We start from the raw sequence: 20,250 nt of genomic DNA on the forward strand, positions 1-20,250 counted from the left end.
GTGGTTGGAGTTGGAGATGCCGTCATACACCTGCGTAAACAAACCCACAGTCATCTGGACAAAGCAGCAGAACTGTGAGAATCATGTTCTTTGATTTCTCCAGTTCATTTAACTCCATCCAGCCTTCATTACTACGTAAGACACTCCAGAAGATCCAAGTGGACGCCTTGACAATCACCTGGATTACTGACTACCTGACAAATAGACCACAGTTTGTGAAACTGAATGGTTGTGTGTCTAACCACATGGTCAGCAGCACAGGAGCACCACAGGGGACTGTACCCTCACCACTGCTCTTCTCGCTGTACACCTCAGACTTCCAAGACAAGTCAGAATCCTGTCTTCTGCAGAAATATGAAGATGACAGATGGGTCCTGAGTATGCTGGGGATCTAAGAGCAGAAATCTTGTTTACAAAAAACTGCAAAACCTCCTCACACAGAGAAGAAGGTTTAACAGAACCAGCACCGCAGGGATTCACTAGTGAGTCAAATACATGAAGAAGGAGGTTTGTGAAAATTTTTGTAGACGAATGAGGAGAAATATTCAGCTTTAGCAACTTTAAAAACCTGCTGATAAGTTGTAGGCACTAGCGGAGCAGGTGGGGGGGCAGAGGGGGCGGCCGCCCCGGGCCCACGCCGAAGGGGAAAAAAAAGAAAAGTGTGCTGAATAAAATAAAGAAAGTTGGACTATATAACAATTGCGTTCATAAGGATAAAGTTGTTTAAAAAATAAAAATGAAAGATATAGTCCCTTCTCCCTTGTGTGTCTGCCTATCATGCACGAGTTCATGCGCGCGCATGTTGTCTGTTTACTTTTAGCCACTTGTCGCATCAGAGCCTTAAAGCAGGAAACTCATGCTGAGTTTCAGCAGCTGAAATGATTAAAAACTCTCTCCGGGCTGCATGGATGAGGCCAGACTATCAAACCTCACCTTGCTCTCAATCGAGAGGGACATCGCCATTGATAAGAGCAAAGTGATTGAAAGGTTTGCGGCTGATGGTTCAGAAATAGATGCATTTGAAAAAGTTTTAAAATTAAAGTTTTTTGCATTTTGGATTGTTCAATATGTACTTTTTCCCCCCTTGGATAGAAATATGTTTTATTGTGGTTTTCCGCCCACCGCTGGATGAAACCAACATTGGTGAGCTGTCATAATATTAATTATTTCTGATAACATTGTCATAATGCTGAATATATGGCCTTTCCTATATTGTTTGTTGCTGTTTGACCGTCGTGTCTGCTCGGTCATTGTGTTAAATACATGTCGTTGCACATTGTAACTGTTGTGTAGGTTGAACACGTTTGTCTGAATTGTGCTACTCGGCTGTATTGAATCCGACATCACTGGACGTCATTTGATTTTTATCTCCAGTTTGATACTTATATCTTAAAGTCTGCATTAGGCTTATAATTAGGTTTGACATAATGACTGGTAAATCCATGGTGCTGAAACCTCATGTGAATCGTTCTGACCGTGTGCTGTGGTTGTGTGACAAGGGGCTGATCTGTGGCTTTTTTTTTTTTTAGCGATTATGTTTTAACGGGGATATTTAGGCCACAAGGGCCCGCCTAGAATGCTTCACTCCCCTGGGCTGGGACCCCTGCTCCGCCCCTGGTTGTAAGACAATCATGCAGGAGATCCCGAGATATTTGGAGGTTGTCGTTTTTCCCACTTTCTCTCCGCCTGTCAACATCCGCATCTGAGTGCACGAGTGGACTAATTCAGCCACGGTTCAGTCTGTACAGCTGACAGCTAGAAACTGCTGCGTGTGAAAGGATGATTTGAATCTGGATGCCAGTCCTCCACCTCAAAACAAACAAAACAAACTACATCCAGGGGGAAGGAGCTCCAAAAAAGGAGCAAGATCACCTTCATGGAGCCAGGTTTCAGTCAAGAACGTCCTACAGCAAACATCCTTTACATCAAAAACCTTTCCCCTAAATTCTAAATGACAACAATTTGGGGGGGGATCCTCATTAAATATCTAACAGAATAAAAAGTAATTAAACATACTACTTTCCCCTATATAAACCTTATTACATGTCATATAATAATTTTCCTGTAGGGGGCAGTGTGCTGTCATTCCTGAGACTCCTGATCTTCACTGTTTACAGACAGAAAGAAACTGTTTTAAACGTGCTGCCTTTTCCAAGTACTCGCTTAACTGGCTGAGCTGTTCTTTGAGCTGATGGTGGCTTTTGTTTTAAAGGTTTTAATGTTTTATCTACTGATGGTATACAAAACAAGTACAACTCTAATGCTTAACATACTTTGTAGAGTTAATCCCCTGTCACTTAAGCCACAGACACATGTTTAAACACTGAGCTACTTCTTTACACAAATATGCACTTTTGTAAGCTGTTGTACATGTTGAACTTTAAACATGTGGTCACCAGTGCTAACCGCTTGCTCATCAGCCTGAACTATTTTCCAGTTCAGCAATACAACATCTTCAAGAGGTTATGAGGCTCTCCAACAGACCAGGCTCTTCAACAACACATTTGTTCAGTCATTCATGAATCAATTAATGGCTGTTAACATTCACATCTTATACCAACAGAAACATCTATACAGACGGGTGGAAACAGGTAGTGGGATGGTCAGAGGGTGGAGCTGCAGGGCAGCAAGCAGCTCCTGAAGCTCTGGCCTGCAAACATGCACAGAAAAGGAAAAGAGGAGCAGACAAGCACAACAAACTACAAGTACAATGGAGAACAATTGTGGTTATGAGATACTTCTAATGAATAACTGAGGATTGAGCTGAGGAAGAATAGGGAAGAAGAGGAGAGCATAAGGGGTGAGGGTCACCGCTCAGTGGATCATGTTGGTGTCCCCTGCAGCGTAGGTTTATAGCAGCATATCTGGGATTAAGATATGTTTAAGAAGAGTCTGCTATAATCTTGTCCTGCAGCTGCAGCTATGACTACTGGCCCAAACACACTAGAGTTTACTCTAACTATACGTTTTACTAAACAGAAACTTTTTAAGTTTGGTTTTAAAGGTGGGGGTGGTGTCAGCCTCCTTAACCCACTGGATCTTCTAGTAACTACAAGTAAACCTGCACTCTGAGAACAGAGAACAGAGAGTTTTATACACAAGTATAAAACTTTGAATTGGATAGAGATGTGGTCTCTCTTGTTGATTCCTGTCAGCCCTCACGCTGCTGCATTTTGGATCAGCTGGACGATATTCAGAGAATTACCTGGACATCCTGGTAATAAACATTACAGTAATTTAATCTACAAGATACAAACGTGTGAGTTAGTTTTTCTGCATCCCTTTTGGAGAGGATGTTCCTAATCTTTGTGATATTACGGAGATGGAAAAATGCTGTCTTAAAAACCTGATTAATATGCTGTTTATACAGAGAGATAGGAGCAGAAAAACTTTGGGGATACAGGTGACACCCTTGTTTGCTCATTGTCTCTCTCCTGTCCTCTGATTGGCTCGTCGTTTTCTTCTGGTTATTTAGAAGTAGATTCAGCTATTTACTGTTTTATTTAATTTATTTCATCTTTATTTAACAGGAAAAATGATTCTTGAGATTTAAAGAATGTTATGAGTGAAGTCAGAACAAGAGCAGTAAAATCAGTAAAGACACATTTAAATACATAAATATTATCTGTTCTGAACATGAACTCTGTACTTTGGGATGTTTAAAGAGGAAAACTGCCTCAGTTTTACGTTAATATTAGATTCAGATTTTCTCACTCAGAATCCTCTCTTCCCTGGTCCGACGAGATCCTTTTGGGACAACCGTGTCTGTAAATGATAGAACACACATGTTCCCACTTCTGCTGCTTCTTGCTCCGCATTGGGAAAGCCTCGACCCATTTAGAGAAATAGTCAGTAGCTGTCAGCATGTACTGAAAACCACCTGCTGTTTTGGGCAGAGGTCCAGTTAAGGTCCAGTTAGGTCAATTCCCAACAGCTCCCAGACAGCAGACACCTATGAAGCAAAACAAAATTTCTTTTAGTTCCAGATTGAGAAAATTTACAGTGCTGTAGCAACCAGGTATAAAACAATCAAAAAGAATAATCAATACAAAGAAGCAAGCAATATCAATGAGAGGATACAAAAAAGGATAATTTTAAGAAGACAAGGTATTGAAAATTAATATAAGTGAGAGATTATACAAAAAAATCATAGAAAGAGTAGTATGAGAAATATGAGTTTGGCATATTAGTGACAGTACACTAAATAACTATCACTACAGTTCTATATGATTTACCTTAATACACTGGAGCGGATATTGTTTGGCCAAACCTCTGGCACTTGTCACATTCCAGCACCATAAACAATTAACATTTTTATAACTTTCAGAAAACAATAATAATATATTCCTCTTTTTAAATGTCATGAGCTGTTTGACAACTGATTTTCCCCAGAGGGGACAATAAAGGTTTCAATCAATCAATCAATATAATAAACATTACAGTTGACGGTCCTATGACCGATTGATCTATGACTTCAATTGATCATTTTCCTGGTCACTTGGCCACAGGGATGTTCCTTTGGCTGAACGGTCAGCACGTATGACTCTCACCCAAAATGGGACTCAAACCCCCGCCTGGGCCCTCCGACATCCTGACACATATACCGGCTCCGGGACAGACAGTGGGGAAGTCACAGCAGCCTCATGGCCTTTCTACAAAGAGATGCATGAGGTTTTGGGGTCCAGACCTTCAATCCAGCCTCCATGTTTGTTGGCCTCTTATGAAGATCCCACGCAAATACTCATGGTAAGTTTAGCTGTAAAAAAGCACAATCTTATTCCCCAGTTCTTCTTCCTATAGCTAGCTTGTGCTACGACCGGTGGTTCCCTCCTGATTGTGAGTACCTGAAGATCTAACTGTTATTTTCTTTTCAGAACATAATCGACTCTCCATCCTCACCGGTGTCCTCTCTGACAAATTCAGAGGAAAGCAAAGAGGTAATTTTTATTTATACAGTGATAATGAACCTGGTAGGATGTTGTGGGTGTGTATGATAGTCCAGTCATGTGTATAATCAACATGTGTATCCATCTTTTTTTATCTCAGAACACTTTGGAAGACACCAGCACATCGGCCTCAAGCTCTGCCTCACCAGCTGGAAGAGGAAGCTGGAAGCTTCAGGCATCAGGTCCACTTTCCCCCCGATCCCCCCAAAAAAAGAAATTCTCTATGCAGGACTTCCTTCAAGCTGAGGCCGCCAAAGAAGACAGAAGATGTCAAAAGAATGAAGAACACATGGACAGGTTCCTGAACCTTTTGGAGAAAATGGTGGACCAGACACCTCATCAGCAGTAGCAGCACATACACTGCAAACTTTTTTTTTTGTACATATTTCTTATATGGAACAGCACCTTTCTTTGTTTTGCGTGCAATGTTTACTTTGCACGCAAACCATATTTTACTTTGAGAAACCCCAGAAGAGAAAACTGTTGTGTAACAAGTTTTATTACACAATTTAAAAGTATTTCCAAGTGAGTAAAACCACACAAGTACAAAACTATTTACACACATGCACGATATGAGCAAAACCTACATAACCGATTATTAATTTCAAAGTGAGTAAAACCACACAAGTACAAAACTGAAGTTAAAGCAGCTTTTAGCTCTGGGCTTCCTGATCAGGCTAGGGATGAAAACGAGGGGGAGTAGGAGAATTGGGACAGGCACCTGGGCCAAGTGCCCTAGATTTCAAGTGCCCTAAAATCTCCCCCTTCTTTTTTAGGGGTTAGGGAAGAAAAGAAGTGCGAGTGAAGTTGAATTGGGCCCAATCCCAATTCAATTCATATTCAGCATATTTCTTCTTAGTGAAATTCTCCTCGTTGGTAGTCCTAAAGCTTATTAGGTGTCGGACCTGATCCGGAGTCCCTGGAATGAAATGTGATTACTGCAATGCACAAACGTCCTCGTAAAAAAAAAAAATCAAAAAAAAAGTTTGAACTATGATAACAAGGCAACAAGCAACATTATTACTTCTTAAATTGCTTGCCTGATGAAATAAAGATTTAATAAAACATAAAAAAAAAAAACCTGATCAAGGTTTTTCCCTCCTAAAGTGTTTTTTTTTTTACCTGCTATTGTTTATTCAATAATTGCTTCCGGAGGGTCATGTTCTGGGTCTCTGGAAACCACCTAGAGACAATTTGTGATAGATGCTATACAAATAAAAGAAAATTGAATTGAATAAGTAAGATTAAACCAAGTTTGATTTAGAAATATCCATAGTAGAGAAGCAGATGATCCAGTTAATTCCAAGGTTGCTGGGCTGTAATATACGGTAATCCCCATAGTTGGTAGGAAATGATAATTGTAGTCCACAATATTCTTTTTGATAATAAACAAGAAAATCCTCAGCAGTTAAATGTGATGGGATGCCTGGCTCAATGGAGCTATGACTTTGAGTCAGCCTGGCTACAGCGCTAGAAAGAAACTTGAGATCATTCTCATTTTCTCTAACTGACAATGAATAATATTTTTTTATTTACACAGAATTATTCATTGTCAGTTTTTTATTTTTTATTTACACATTAGGCAGCACGGTGGCTTAGTGGTTAGCACTGTTGCCTCACAGCAAGAAGGTTCCCGGTTCGACTCCCTGGCCTGGCAGAGTCTTTCTCTGTGGAGTTTGCATGTCCTCCCCGTGCTTTCTCTGTCTAAACTCTGCACTCTCATAAAACATGAGCAAGCTTGTGGGAGGGTGGAGACAGGAGGCGGGTGTAGGTGCTGAGCCTTCAGCAAACCCTTTCATTGTTGCCAAGCCACAGGAGATACGAGCACTAGTAACTCGTCAGTAGATTGGTTAATTTTGGATGACTGACACCTCTTTTGAAATGCTGGAGCCAATAGTTTTGAGAGGCGGGATCAAAATGTGTGTGCAAGACACACTATAGACTAACAACAACGAAGCAAATGAACTTACTCGATCAAATGTTGTATTCTTCTTTCAAAAAAAAGACCTTAAAAAAAAAAACTGAAGTTGGATACTAACAAAAGGATAATTGACAAACTCAGACTTGAAACCAGCATTTATTGCTCTCAAATACAACATTTTGTCACACAACAGCAAATGTAAGACATAACTTTTGACTCCACAGCTTGTTTCCAAAGCAACAGTAGATGGTTAACTGACAGCAGAGAAGCTGTCAGACTGTTGCTGATCGGATGTTATATAAGGCAGTTTATATACCGTAGATGACCATTTAATAGCCCGGGCGTTTAATATGCTAAATCCACTAGGACCCCAGGCGTTTATAAGAACCAGGCGGGTATTTGCACCAGGCTACAATTTATTTTTGCAATGAGCAGCACCAGACCATTACTTACAAAGAACATATGAGATCACCATAGTACCACTGGAACTAAAATTGTACACACTGTACACAACACAACACCTCACGAAGAGCTCCCGATCACGAATCGTGAGGTCGCAAGAAAATCAAGCGTGTTTGAAATCCTGGTCGCTCCTCGTGAAGGAATCACAGTTGAAGCAGCTACGACCCGATTTGCCTCATCCTTTCACAGAGAGCATGCGCAATCTCTGATGTTACGTCAAAAACTATTATTTGTAGTTTAAGTTTTGCAAATTCACATTACAAATCATGTTTTAATAGCAAAAAAAAGAGCGTATTTCCACGTACGGTGCAGGTCGCCGCGTACCCTACGCCGTAGGCTCTGCGTTGGTGTAACGCGGAACCATAAATCAGCCTTCAGTGTGCGCTGTCTGCTCTTCAGAAAACCTCTTTTTTCTCTTCTCATTTTGCTGGGACGCCGGGTTCCTCCGCCGAGACACAACTTTTGCGGTACGCGTTCTTTGTTGTGTCTAAAAATGATTCGCAGTGCACACACCCAATCAGAAACGGTACAGATATTTTGGGATTTTAATATATAAAAAAATAAAATTATAAATAATAAAGAATCCCCATAACTGATGAACTGGAGCTGATCAGAGCTGATCAGAGCAGTATGAACGATACTGTACACAATACAATGCAAATACAGTGTTATTACCAGGTTATTACCGGTAGTCGCCCGGGCGTTTAATTGAACCGGCGTTTATTATGTCAAATGGGCTCGGACCCCGGCGGCTATTAGAGCACAGGCGCGTATTTGCGCGCGGGCGACTATTTGGTCATCTACGGTAGCTGTTCTACTTCTTACCTGTCTACTCATTAGTTATATTTATATATGACAGCTTATAGTGTGTTTTTGTCATGATGAATAGCTTACTTTATTTTGCCCCTTTTGTTGTAGGGCCTCTTCATCGGCGTCATTAAAGTTGTTTTATTTTAATAACATCTTAGACATTTCTACACTCAACAGATATACACTTAACAAGGAAGATTCTTATGTAGGCTGTGCAGTGTCTCTTTCTCTGGTTCTGCGTGGACATCAGGGATAATGAAATCCTCCGGAAGTGGATGTCACAATCTCAATCTAAACTGGTTTCATGTTTGTGCAAGTGTTGCAGAAATAAAATATTTGAAAATACATTTCTATTGTTCAGAAGTGCCTGTTTTTTAGCTGTAGAGATGTCAACAGTTGCCTAATTATACTTGTCATGGAACTAATAATACAAATTTCACAGTCTTGTCAGGAGGACAGCAGCTGAATGTTCTCTTCTCTGGCTCAGTGATACAGCCTTCATCCTGTATGCAGCTGCTGATGTTTTCTAAGGTTTGATGCACACATAAAACCCTTCCCACATTCCAGACACCAGCACTGTTTCCTTCCAGTGTGACCAAACTGGTGTCGTCGTAACTGATGCGACGTCGTGAAAGCTGCTTCACACTGATCACACCTGTACGGTTTTTCTCCAGTATGAATACGTCTATGTCTTTTCAGATCACTGGATGAGGTGAAATGTGAGCCACACTCTTCACAGCTATGCACTTTCTCTCCAGTATGAATACGTTGGTGCTTTTTTAGATTCCCTGATTCTGTGAAACTTGCGCCACATTGGTCACAGCTGTATGGCTTCTCTCCAGTATGTATATGTTGGTGTTTCCTCAGATAACCCGATGAGGCAAAAGCAGCTCCACACTGATCGCAGATGTACGGCTTCTCGCCACTGTGGATAAGTTGATGTCTCCTGAGATAGCCTGATGAGGTGAAAGCTGCCTCACACTGCTCACAACTATACGGCTTCTCTCCGGTGTGAATACGTAGATGTATTGTTAGACTACCTGGCTGGGTGAAAGCAAGACCACAAAAATTACAACTGTAGGGCTTCTCTCCAGTATGTACACGTTGGTGCACTTTTAAATTATCTGATGATGTAAAAGCAGCTTCACACAGGTCACAGCTGTAGGGTTTCTCTCCAGTGTGAATACGTTGATGTGCCCTCAGATTACCAGGTTGGGTAAAAGCTGCCCCACAAAATTCACAGTTGTAGGGCTTTTCTCCCGTATGAATGCGTAGGTGTATCTTCAGACTACCCGGTTGGGTAAAAGTTGCCCCACACAAATCACACTTGTAGGGTTTCTCCCCGGTGTGGATACGTTGGTGTTTCTTTAGATTATCCAGCTGGTTAAAAGCTGCCCAACACTGATCACAGCTGTACGGCTTCTCTCCCGTGTGAGTCCTCTGATGTCTCTTTAAATTTGATGAAGTGCTGAAGACTTTTCCACAGTGAAGACAGGAGTGATTTTTGGGGTTCTTTTGGCTTCCATCTTCCTGTAATGACAAAGACAAGAGGCAATTTTCAAAACTGCATACAATGTACTGCACCTATAGTGTTCCATGTTCAGTATGTACTGCACACTGTGTCGGTGGTTGTTATAAGTACAACTGTCCTATGACATAAAAAGGAACTAGTCATGTGTTCACTCTGATTGAGCAAGAGACCAAATGTAAATCAGCCGACTCTCTTTAGACTTAATCTGTGTCAAGACGTCCAAATCTGTCTCGTTTCTTGTGGGTTGTATCCCTGTGTCTATTATGGAAAATATATCTCTCCATGGACATATCTAAAAATTGGTGAGAGAAAGTTAATTCTCTTCCAGCTTGGGTTTTTTGTTTTTTGGGGTTTGTTTTAGATTTTTATAGATTGTTCTGTGAGTTTTGTTTTTTAGGTCAGCTTCCATTGTCAGCGTTCAATTTTCCAGGACACGTGGGAACCATGTATGAAACTTGTCCTAATGGCTTAACATTTAAAAAGACATTTATATAAGGATTATAACCGTTTGTTGTACAATCTTGTACATTTATCATAAGAATCCTTGAAGTTAAATCAGTTGAGCCCTAAAAAGAGAAAATGCAGTACCTAATATTCTTCTGCTAGGTAGTTTCATTTTAAATTAGCGTTATACTCCACACCAGAGGGTCCATCTGAGCTAAAAACTACAAAAAAATTATTTGTGCTGCTTTAAACAATAATGAAATTAGTTGCTTTAGTCTAGTCCAGTATTTCTCAACCTCCTCTTGCTGCTGCCCTCATGGCCCACTTCCAATACAGGTATGTTCAGGTCCCTTAGGTTTATTCATTTATTTTTCGGTCAAAAATATATTAAAAAAGACGTTTTTGTAAGAAGCAGCACATGTCAATTTTTGCAGGTCAACTTTTATCCACATATATGTGTTTATATGTATATGTATACATATGGGTATGTATAGATGTTTATATATGTAAATATAAGTGTGCGTGTAGATGTTAATATATATGGGTCAATGACGTGACGCCTATATTTTCTGAAAAACACATTTTTTTTCAATTCAAAAAAGGTTTAAATGGATAAGATACCATATATATGACCGACCTGTCCCACATATGGACACACTTGAATTTTACAAAAAATACTAGTTATTTGGGATTTTGTTGTTGTTTTAAGCGTCAAAATGTCATGTGGTGCAACCGTCCGACCATGACTCTGGTTTTGAAAACTTGTTTTGGAATCACTCTAAATTTTTTTAAATCAATCTTCTGTCCTATCTGGCATGATTTCCAAAATGTCTTGTAGTGCGTAAGATTGCAACACATTTATATTTATATTTCCATCATAATATACGAACAAAGTTTGACTGATTATGTCCATTTTATGAAATATCATGTGGCGCGACCATTAAAAAACAACCATTTTTGTATAATACTGAAAACTTGTAAAAAAAAATATGTCAAGATGTTAAGGAAATTAATTTAATTTAATATGAATTATGGTTGCACCACATGACCTTTTTTAAGGCTAGTGCCAATTCATCTTGACAAAAAACTCAAAAAATTGACCTGTTGAAAATCCTTTTCGTCAACGATGACGAAATTATTTCGTTGACACACCTTTTTTTCATGACGATAACGAGACAGTGACGAGCTTAACATGGCTCTTTGATGACTAAAACATGATGAGACGTGTTTGAGTTTTTGTTGACCAGATGAGACGAGACTAGACGATAATGTTAGTGGGTCAGACGTTAAAAATGCATGACATTTCTGCCTGCCTTTGACATGTCTGTCAAAAATATCAGCTGCAACCTATCCTTGTTTGGTCACGCCCACCTGGCATCACGCCAACAGCACCTGAGCAACACGGCTGCATCAGTCACACACACAGTCCGCTAGTACGATGGACCTTGATGGCAGCGGCGAGGGGCGTGGTCGTCGGAAACGACGAGATGATATATGGACATATTTTCAATATAATCAAGCAGAAAGAAAAACAGAATGCATCGTAGAGGGAGACAGCGATAAATGTGGCCACAAACGAGGTGGGTAGAATACCACCAATCTCCAGCGGCATACAATGCATACATACAATGTTACTCGACAATCGGCTTGTGATCAATTTCACATGATCAATTGCTGATCAATTGCTGATTTCAGTCTAAAATTAGCTTGGTTGCGCTGCTAACCCAGGCTAAAGTTAGTTTAGTTGTGCTCACATCAATCCTCAGCGATGAGGCTCGCTGAGGACGGCTGTAAGCTGAAACGCGTCCTATTTCCTGCTGCTGTGCAGTGATTTAAACCATATTAAAGTTTTGTACTTTACGAGAGTGCTGTCGGATTTTGATTTTTTGATAAGTTTTTTGGACTGGCACCCGGTGACACACTTTTACTCTTTTTGAGTGAGCACGCCAAGTCTGCCGAATACTGATTGACTGTCTGAAACATAGACGAAAATATAGCATTTGAGCCCTTTTGCTGTCCCCCATGTGTCTAAATGAACAGCACACTTGGCTTTTTTTGTAACTTTAGCAGCATGTTTAGCCATGTTTACATTCAGTGACGGTGTGGTCCTCTCTGTGTGTTTATGTTCTGTCAGCACCTTGCCATAAATTAAACTGGTCGAGTTATATGTGCAGCCTTATCATACGTAGAGTCTGCTAGCTTCAGGCTAAAACAAAATATACCTTTATTACTGTAAATATTGGTGAAAATACTTTCTTTTTTATCTTTTCTTTTTTTAACTAAAACTGACTAAAACTGGACTAAAACCTTTTTGAGTTTTCGTCGACTAAAACTAGACTAAAACTATCACATATAGAAATGACTAAAATGTGACTAAAACTAATAAGCATTTTCATATTTTCTCCCCGCTCTCGTGTGATCATCACCCCTGCTTCCTTTTCCCATTTCTTCTCTGTGTTCTGTATTCTCTTGTTTAGATGATTGTATGGCATTATATCATTTGGAAATAATTGTTTTGCTTGATCTGGGCTTGGTTAATGATAAAAAAAAAATACCTCAATAAACCCTGACTCACCTCTTCCTAACACTTCTTTAAGATTTTTGTTAAAATAATGTTTCACTTGCAGGTCCCTGAAACAATCATGTCTACCCAGACCTAAGAACTGCTTAATAAAAGATGTAATGAAACACCCAAATACGGAATTCTACCTGTACATACTCTTAATTAAAGATGGAGGGTCATAGTTAAATGTTAGCACTTGAGTTTTGTTAATATTAATTTTATAGCCAGACGTTAAACCAGATTCATCCAGCATCAGTTTTGGAAGTGTCTGTGTAGGCTGTATTATACTTATCAATAAGTCGTCAGCAAATGGGGACAGTTTTTGCTCCCGGATGTCATTGTTACCCCTTTATCTCCAAGCTGTGCCTAATCAATAGACCCATGGGTTCTATGAACAAGGCGAAGAGGAGCGGCGACGCACAACACCCTTGTATCGTTCCTCTCTCCAGAATGAACAAATGAGTTAAATCTCCATTGATTTAGATTCTAGCAGTGTCTATTCAAGCTGAGTGGAAGCCACATTTTGAAAGTACTTCTATAAAATGATCACCTCAATGAGTGGAATGCTTCCTTTGCGTCCAAACTTAAATTCATGTCTCCAGTCGTTGCTGTGTGATGTGTCTCATAACGTGCCGTGTTTTTCTGATGTAATCTTGGGTCTGTCTTTGTCTGACAAAGCCAGTCTGGTCCTTGTGTATTAATACTGGTAACATCAGTTATATTTGTTTAGATACTGTGGAGGTGAATAGTTTATAATCGCATTTAGTGCTGTCAAGTGATTAAAAAAAATTGAGCGATTAATTAATTAAGATCTGTAATTAATTAATCTAATTAGTCTCTTTTTTAATCTCACCTAAAATTTGCTGAGAAAAGCCCTCAACTTGAGGTGTTTTTTTTGAATTCATTACATTATTGTGACCGATCAAAAGAAAAAGTGGCTTTATAAAGTAATTTTTTTTTTTTTTTCAGACTTGAACAGATGCAGTCCTAGCCATTTACATCCACTTGAAAAGAACGTTCGCCATCTTCTCGGTCGCAGACATGCGCATGCGCTGGGTGCTCTCCTCAAGTTTAGTTTGGGGAAGAGCGTTGCTGTGGTAACATCGTGGCTGTGGCAACATCGTTGCTGCTAACGTTAGCTGTGGCTGCGATCGTGACCGAGTGCTTTGCGTTTATACAGCTAAACGTGAGCTGCTTCGGTGGTGAGTAAAGTCCTTTCACAAAGAACACATATCACACTAGCTTTACCAAAGGTGCTGTTGGGGTGTTTTAGAAATGTAAATCCCCCATTGACTGGACAGAAAACTTTCACCTGCTCCTCCATTTTCCCCTCTCTTCTCTGCTACTCACCCCCACCCCCCCACGCCTGTCCAGCTACAATGGCCACGGTTACATTCGGAATTAATTATTCCGAATTAAATAATTCAGAATTAAACTATTTTCCTTCGAGTTTACATGGAAATAGTAATTTGGAATTGTGGTCTACATGGAAAACATGTTTGATCGGCTTTATCCAATTCCTCTTTAGGTCTGGGGGTTGGGAAGGTTCTGATTGGATAGGGGGGACCGGAAGTTACGTCTACCGGAAGAAAAACAAACTTAGCTGTTTAGCCGCTACAACTTTGAAAAGCTCTAAATTTTTATGTTTCCTGCCATCTGTTCTTTTAATTATTTCCAGGTCCTCCAAGCTATTTATGAAATAAATATTCTCTGCTCTTGACCACCGTTTACTGCGTGCTGCCATCTTGAAACTTTGTTTCAAAAACAAGCCCAGCGCGGAATATAAGCGTCATGGAGACAGACGGGCGAGGGAACGAGCAGAAAGAAAGACCGGAATTAATTTAAAGCGGAATGAGTTTATACATGATCGCGGAATTATTCTATTCGGATTTAAAATCAGAATAAACCAGCCACTTACTTCGGAATTAAGTTTAATTCGGAATTAGGTGTTTACATGGTAATTTTTACTCATTTTAAATTGGATTTAATTTTAATTCTGAATTAAAGAGGAATTAAACTTCCCATGTAAACACACTCAATGGGAGCCTACCAGCGTAGCTATACACATCCACACACAGGGACAACCAATCAGTGTCCACTTCCACGCACAAACACAGATTTCAAAATAAAGGCAATTTGCAAACAGAAAAAGTAAAGTTAGAGATTAAGAAATAGATTAAGAAATTACAAAACACAACGTCCTAAATATACCTGTAATCAATTAATCGCAATTAACGCGCTAATTTGACAACCGTAATAGTATTTAGTCGACTTACAAGAAAGATTTACAGTGGCATATAATGGCAATAATCACTCAGGTACAGTTGTGTGAAAAAGTGTTTGCCCCCTTCCTGATTTCTTATTTTTTTGCATGTTTGTGCACTTAAATGTTTCAGATCATCAAACAAATATAAATATTAGACAAAGATAACACAAGTAAACACAAAATGCAGTTTTTAAATGAAGGTTTTATTATTAGTGAATTTCCCCATTGAGGGAGAAATAAAGGATAATCTAATCTAATTAAACAGTTATTACACAGTCAGAACACACAGTAATATTGAATAACTGCCAGATATTGAAAGTTGAAGTTATCTTGGGAAAAGAATGGGCAGGAGCACTCATTCTTTGCACATTTGACAATTCTACAGCCATAAAATCTAAATAAATCCAGTCGGCTTGAATGTAATTAGAAGGGGAAAGAAAAATCCAAACCTACATGGCCCTGTGTGAAAAAGTGATTTGGAGGTTTGGATTTTTTTTCTCCCTTAATAATAAAAACCTTCATTTAAAAACTGCATTATGTGTTTACTTGTGTTATCTTTGTCTCATATTTAAATTTGTTTGATGATCTGAAACATTTAACTTTGACAAACATGCAAAAAATAGGAAATCAGGAAGGGGGGCAAACACTTTTTCACACACCTATCTGCTAATGTATTGCATTGTATTTTACTTCTGTTTGTTGTTTAAGTTTCCAACCTTTCCTCTCAGAGCCATTTTGTTGAAGTAAACTGTAAATGCGTTTCTCCCCTCTCTTTCACTTGTGAAACAAGAGAAAGAGAGGAACTTGTGGATTTGTGGAGACAGGGGTGCAGATCTGATGTCAGGATTGGGGGGGACACCAACGTGATTTAAATTTTAAATTTTTTGCCAATATGCAACTCATACCATGCCATAAATTGGTAAAGGCTTGCCAAAAAATACTGCACAGGGAATCATTTATTGTGCTTACCTTTCTTGTTTATTTGTTCTAAACAGCCAACAGTGTGTGTCACTGCTTACTTAACTGTTATATTCGTAAATCATAATTTTAAGGGTTTTGGGCATGTAGTGTCTACTCATCTCAAATTCTTCTCATCATCTTCCTTTTATCCTATGGGACTACTTTATGCACGATCAATTGATATATGGATGAAATATGGAGCCCTAAACAAGTAGGGGTGTGCAAACAAGGGTAACTCACGATTCGATTCGATTTCGATTATTGGAGCTTCGATTCTTCGATTCTTCGATTATAACGATTGTCGATTTGATTCGATTATTGGTGCCACGATTCTTCGATTATTGTGATTTTTAATGCTTTTTTCCATACAAGATGGATTTTGTCTTCATCTGTGGCTACATTTGTAAATAAATAGCCAATCAATTAACTCAGTTCCTCTAACAACACTCATTATGTAAATAACAAGGTTTTTTGAACATTTGACATGTATTTTTCAAAGACACAAAATAATTTATTTTATGACTATGTAAACATTTGCTCTTTGACTTACTTAACTTTGACGAGGGAAAGCTGCACTTGCATGAGAGCGCCCTCTATTGGCGGAAAACACTGAAAACGGTCAAGCCCTGGATTTAATGAGTTCATTAATTCAAGTAAACAAGATATGTACTTCCATCAAATTTATTTAGTGTAAACATATCTGCCATATTTCAAGTGAACAATAAGAAATGTGCATTCTTGAAAATGAAATGATCCAGCAGCTTATTCAGTCTGGAATCTGGATAGGATAACTAAAAAAAAAAAAAAAAAAATTGAATTAATCGATTCCAAATCGTCACGTGAAGCATCGCGATGCATCGACACATCGATGAATAAACAACACCTCTACTAAACAAGTAGGGGCAGGTACGAATGTAAACAGAACGTTGACAAAAAGTCATTATCGAGCTCGTCAAAAATTTAAAAAATATTAATTCAGACTAAAAAAAAAAATGTATGGAGTAGCAATACTTTCATTCTGTACACCTCAAAACGCGCTGTGGATGTATTATTTTTTTTTAGAAATATATTTTTAATAAATATTCTACTTATTCCACCTTTAAGTTTGAAAATACATTTGTTAAATTTTGAATAATTTAGGGTATTTTTATTGGGGGGGATAATTCATGTTTTTCAGAAATTGGGCCCCCCCCCCCCCCCCCCCCGGGATCTGCACCCATGTGTGGAGAGATGAAGAGTTTAACCCCAAAGGTCTCAGCAGGTCTCAGGCACGGCAGCAGGAGGAGGAACATAAACACACACACGACAGCAACACGCTGTTTGAGTGTTTAGAAGCAGCTGCAGGACTTCCTGACATCTGCATCAGCTGCTCAACATCTGGTCTGCAACATCTAGCTGTTGTCCAGTGTAGCTACTGTTTAACCACCGCCTGACAGCTCAAATACAACATTTACCAGTGTTTATACATGTATTGCCGGAACATCGATCTTGTTGCAGTGAAATCACACATTTTAGAGGCGAACAGACTGGAAGTGAAGTGTAGCATTTAGCTTAGCGTGTGGGCCGACACGGTGCTGCGGCCGCAGCCGGCGCCGGGGCCTCCCTCCCCGGACAGGAGCGCAAATACAGCCCGCGGCTCGGGAGGCCTTTCATCAGAACACATTACAAACTAGATCAGGACGAACACGTGGCGCTTATCAGTGTTGATACGTAACGAAATAAACTCGTTTGGATCAGCAGCAGCAGACAGACACACCGGGACCTGATCACTGACCTGCTCCGGGTCCTGGTTGTGGTTCGGGTCCTGGTTCTGCTCAGAGTCCTGGTTCTGGTTCTGCTCCGGGTCCTGATGCTGATCCGGGTCCATGATATCCATCACTTCTCCGACAAACCTCTCTGTCGTTGGGAGCAGCAGCTGGAGGAGATGAAGTTAGTTTCAGGTTGGATCACCATTAGGGACCGTCAGTAAATTATCAACTTAGTAAAAAGTGAAAACACTCTTTTCCATAATAAAAGGTGTCAAAAGTATTCACATTCATTCCTCAGGTAGAAGTATAGATAGTAGAGTTTAAAAATACTCCTGTAGAAGTTGAAGTATCTACTCAGGTTTTTTACTCAAGTATAAAAGTACTGGTTTCAAAACTACTTAAAGTATAAAAGTAAAAGTAATGTAAGGGGGGGGAAAGCCATTAAGGACAAAAGCCATTGAAAATGAATGTATCTTAGTATAATATATATTAAAGAACCATATATATGTACTATTGAGCATTAACGTGTGTTTCAGAGAGCAGAAGATATGATGACTAGTTGCCTAAAAGTATTGTAATGGTGCAAAGTCAAGATCGAGGCATGTTATCATTTATCCTAACCTTTATTGGAATGTACATCCAAGTTTAGTTGCAGGAATCTGAGGGCAACGGATGTAAGAACAAAACTGGACAAGAACATCTGAAACAACCACAAATTCACTCTATCTGGATGGCGCAATTTAACTGGATAGTTTTTTTTTAAAGGCCGAAATGAAATAGAGTAACGAGGCTGTTTTTAAAATGTAAGGAGTAAAAAGTACAGATAATTGCGTGAAAATGTAAGGAGTAAAAGTAAAAAGTCGTCTGAAAAATAATTACTCCAGTGAAGTATAGATAACCAAAATTTCTACTTAAGTAAGGTAACAAAGTATTTGTACTTTGTTACTTGACACCTCTGCTTTTTAAGGTTAAGTCGGCCACTGAAAGCTACAATGACTGATTGAACTGATTGAGGAAATTTTCAGTTCAGAAAATTGCATTCCTTTACTATGATACAGTATTTAAATCCAGGAAAAGACAACACTATATCACATTAAGATATCCATCACAGCCAATATCTATTCTCATATCACAATATTGGTGTAATAGTGATATTTTGCTCAGCCCTATCTATCTGTATATATATATATATATATATATATTATATATATATTGTCATAACCCTGGCTCAAAGGCCATGACAAAAGAAGGGGAAAGGACACAACGTACTAGTAAATTTAAGATATTTATTAAGGTAAATCAATAAACACAAATAAGATAAGGAATGGGATGTGTAAAGTCAGTAAAATCAGTAGTATGCATGTGGATGTGTGTAAATGTGCTGTATGGTGTTGTGTGTGCAAAAGGCTCAACAAAACCAAAAGGAGTGCTGCCAGGATGAAAAGAGAGAGAGAGAGAGACTGAAGCCCCAGCCTTTTCTCTTCCTGAGGAGCACCCAGCCCAGGTGCTCCAGATCTAGCAATCAGCTGGCTCCACCTCGAAGAGGAAAACAGAGAGAGAGGGACTGAGACACAATATAACAGGCCATCACACCCCCCCCCATAAAGTCAATGTTTCCCATGGAACCATTGGCCCCCACAACAACCAAAGAACAAATCATACTAATGACAAAACATAAGCCTATCACCGTCCTCCTGCCTGCAGCCCACCACTGTGCCCCACCTCAGCAACCCTGGTACCTGAGAAGCAGATTAAGAGGATGAGAGCACAGAGCAGTTTAACAGGCAGAACAGACAGTTATTTGACTTGAATAACACAAGGCCAAACTAACACAAAGGTGCACGTGATAATGCATCTGCAATAACATTGGCCCGGTTTCCCAGATCAGTTAAGTAGCTCTTAACAGCGAAAGACTTCTTTCAAACCTTCTTAAGGAGCCTGTGAAAGAAGTCTTTCGCTGTTAAGAGCTACTTAACTGATCTGGGAAACCGGGCCATTGTCTGTTCCTTTTATATGTCTGATGTCCAGGTCATAGGCCTGCAAAAATAGAGACCATCTTACAAGCCTCTGATTGGGACATCTAAGAGACCGAAGAAATGTCAGAGGGTTGTGGTCAGTGAAAACCACCAGGGGTGCTCGAGCTCCTCCAACATCCACCTCATGCTCAATCCAGTCGGTCTGCGTGGGAATGTCACTGAACAAACAGGGATACTTACGCACCAAACATGTCAGTTCACTGCGCTGCAACGCGGACAGGTGAGCCAACAACTGGTCCAAATTATCAAGCGATTCCGAATTTCTTAACCGCCCGCACAGCAAGCTTTCATCCGGCTCTGGCACACCGTCACATTCATCCGCCAGCGAAGCCACAGCAAGAGCCGGGCGCACCCCGTCACTCAGCTCCTGACTCAAACTCGGGTCAGCACGGGTGTAATACGGCTTCAAAAGATTTATATGACAAAGACGTTTAGCTTTCCGCCGACCGGGTGTTGCTATAATATAGTTCAAATCAGAGACCTTTTCAACCACACTGTACGGACCTGTATATTCTGCTTGGAAAGGCGAACCAACGACAGGCAAAAGCGCCAGAACCTGGTCG

General features: G+C 39.8%; 1 protein-coding gene across 1 annotated transcript; it reads right to left on the reverse strand.

Annotated features, from left to right (window-relative positions):
• Positions 1–7,015: 7,015 nt before the first annotated feature.
• LOC133420837 (zinc finger protein 239-like) lies at positions 7,016–17,843 on the reverse strand. The gene is made up of 2 exons (XM_061710692.1): positions 17,678–17,843; positions 7,016–9,669 (listed from the first exon to the last, which is right to left on the reverse strand). The coding sequence occupies exons 1-2, from the start codon at positions 17,777–17,779 to the stop codon at positions 8,638–8,640; spliced, it is 1,134 nt and encodes a 377-aa protein (XP_061566676.1). The 5' UTR covers positions 17,780–17,843; the 3' UTR covers positions 7,016–8,637.
• Between the last annotated feature and the right edge of the window lie 2,407 nt (positions 17,844–20,250).

Source organism: Cololabis saira, chromosome 20, assembly GCF_033807715.1.
Source record: "Cololabis saira isolate AMF1-May2022 chromosome 20, fColSai1.1, whole genome shotgun sequence".
Classification (NCBI taxonomy): Eukaryota; Metazoa; Chordata; class Actinopteri; order Beloniformes; family Belonidae; genus Cololabis; species Cololabis saira.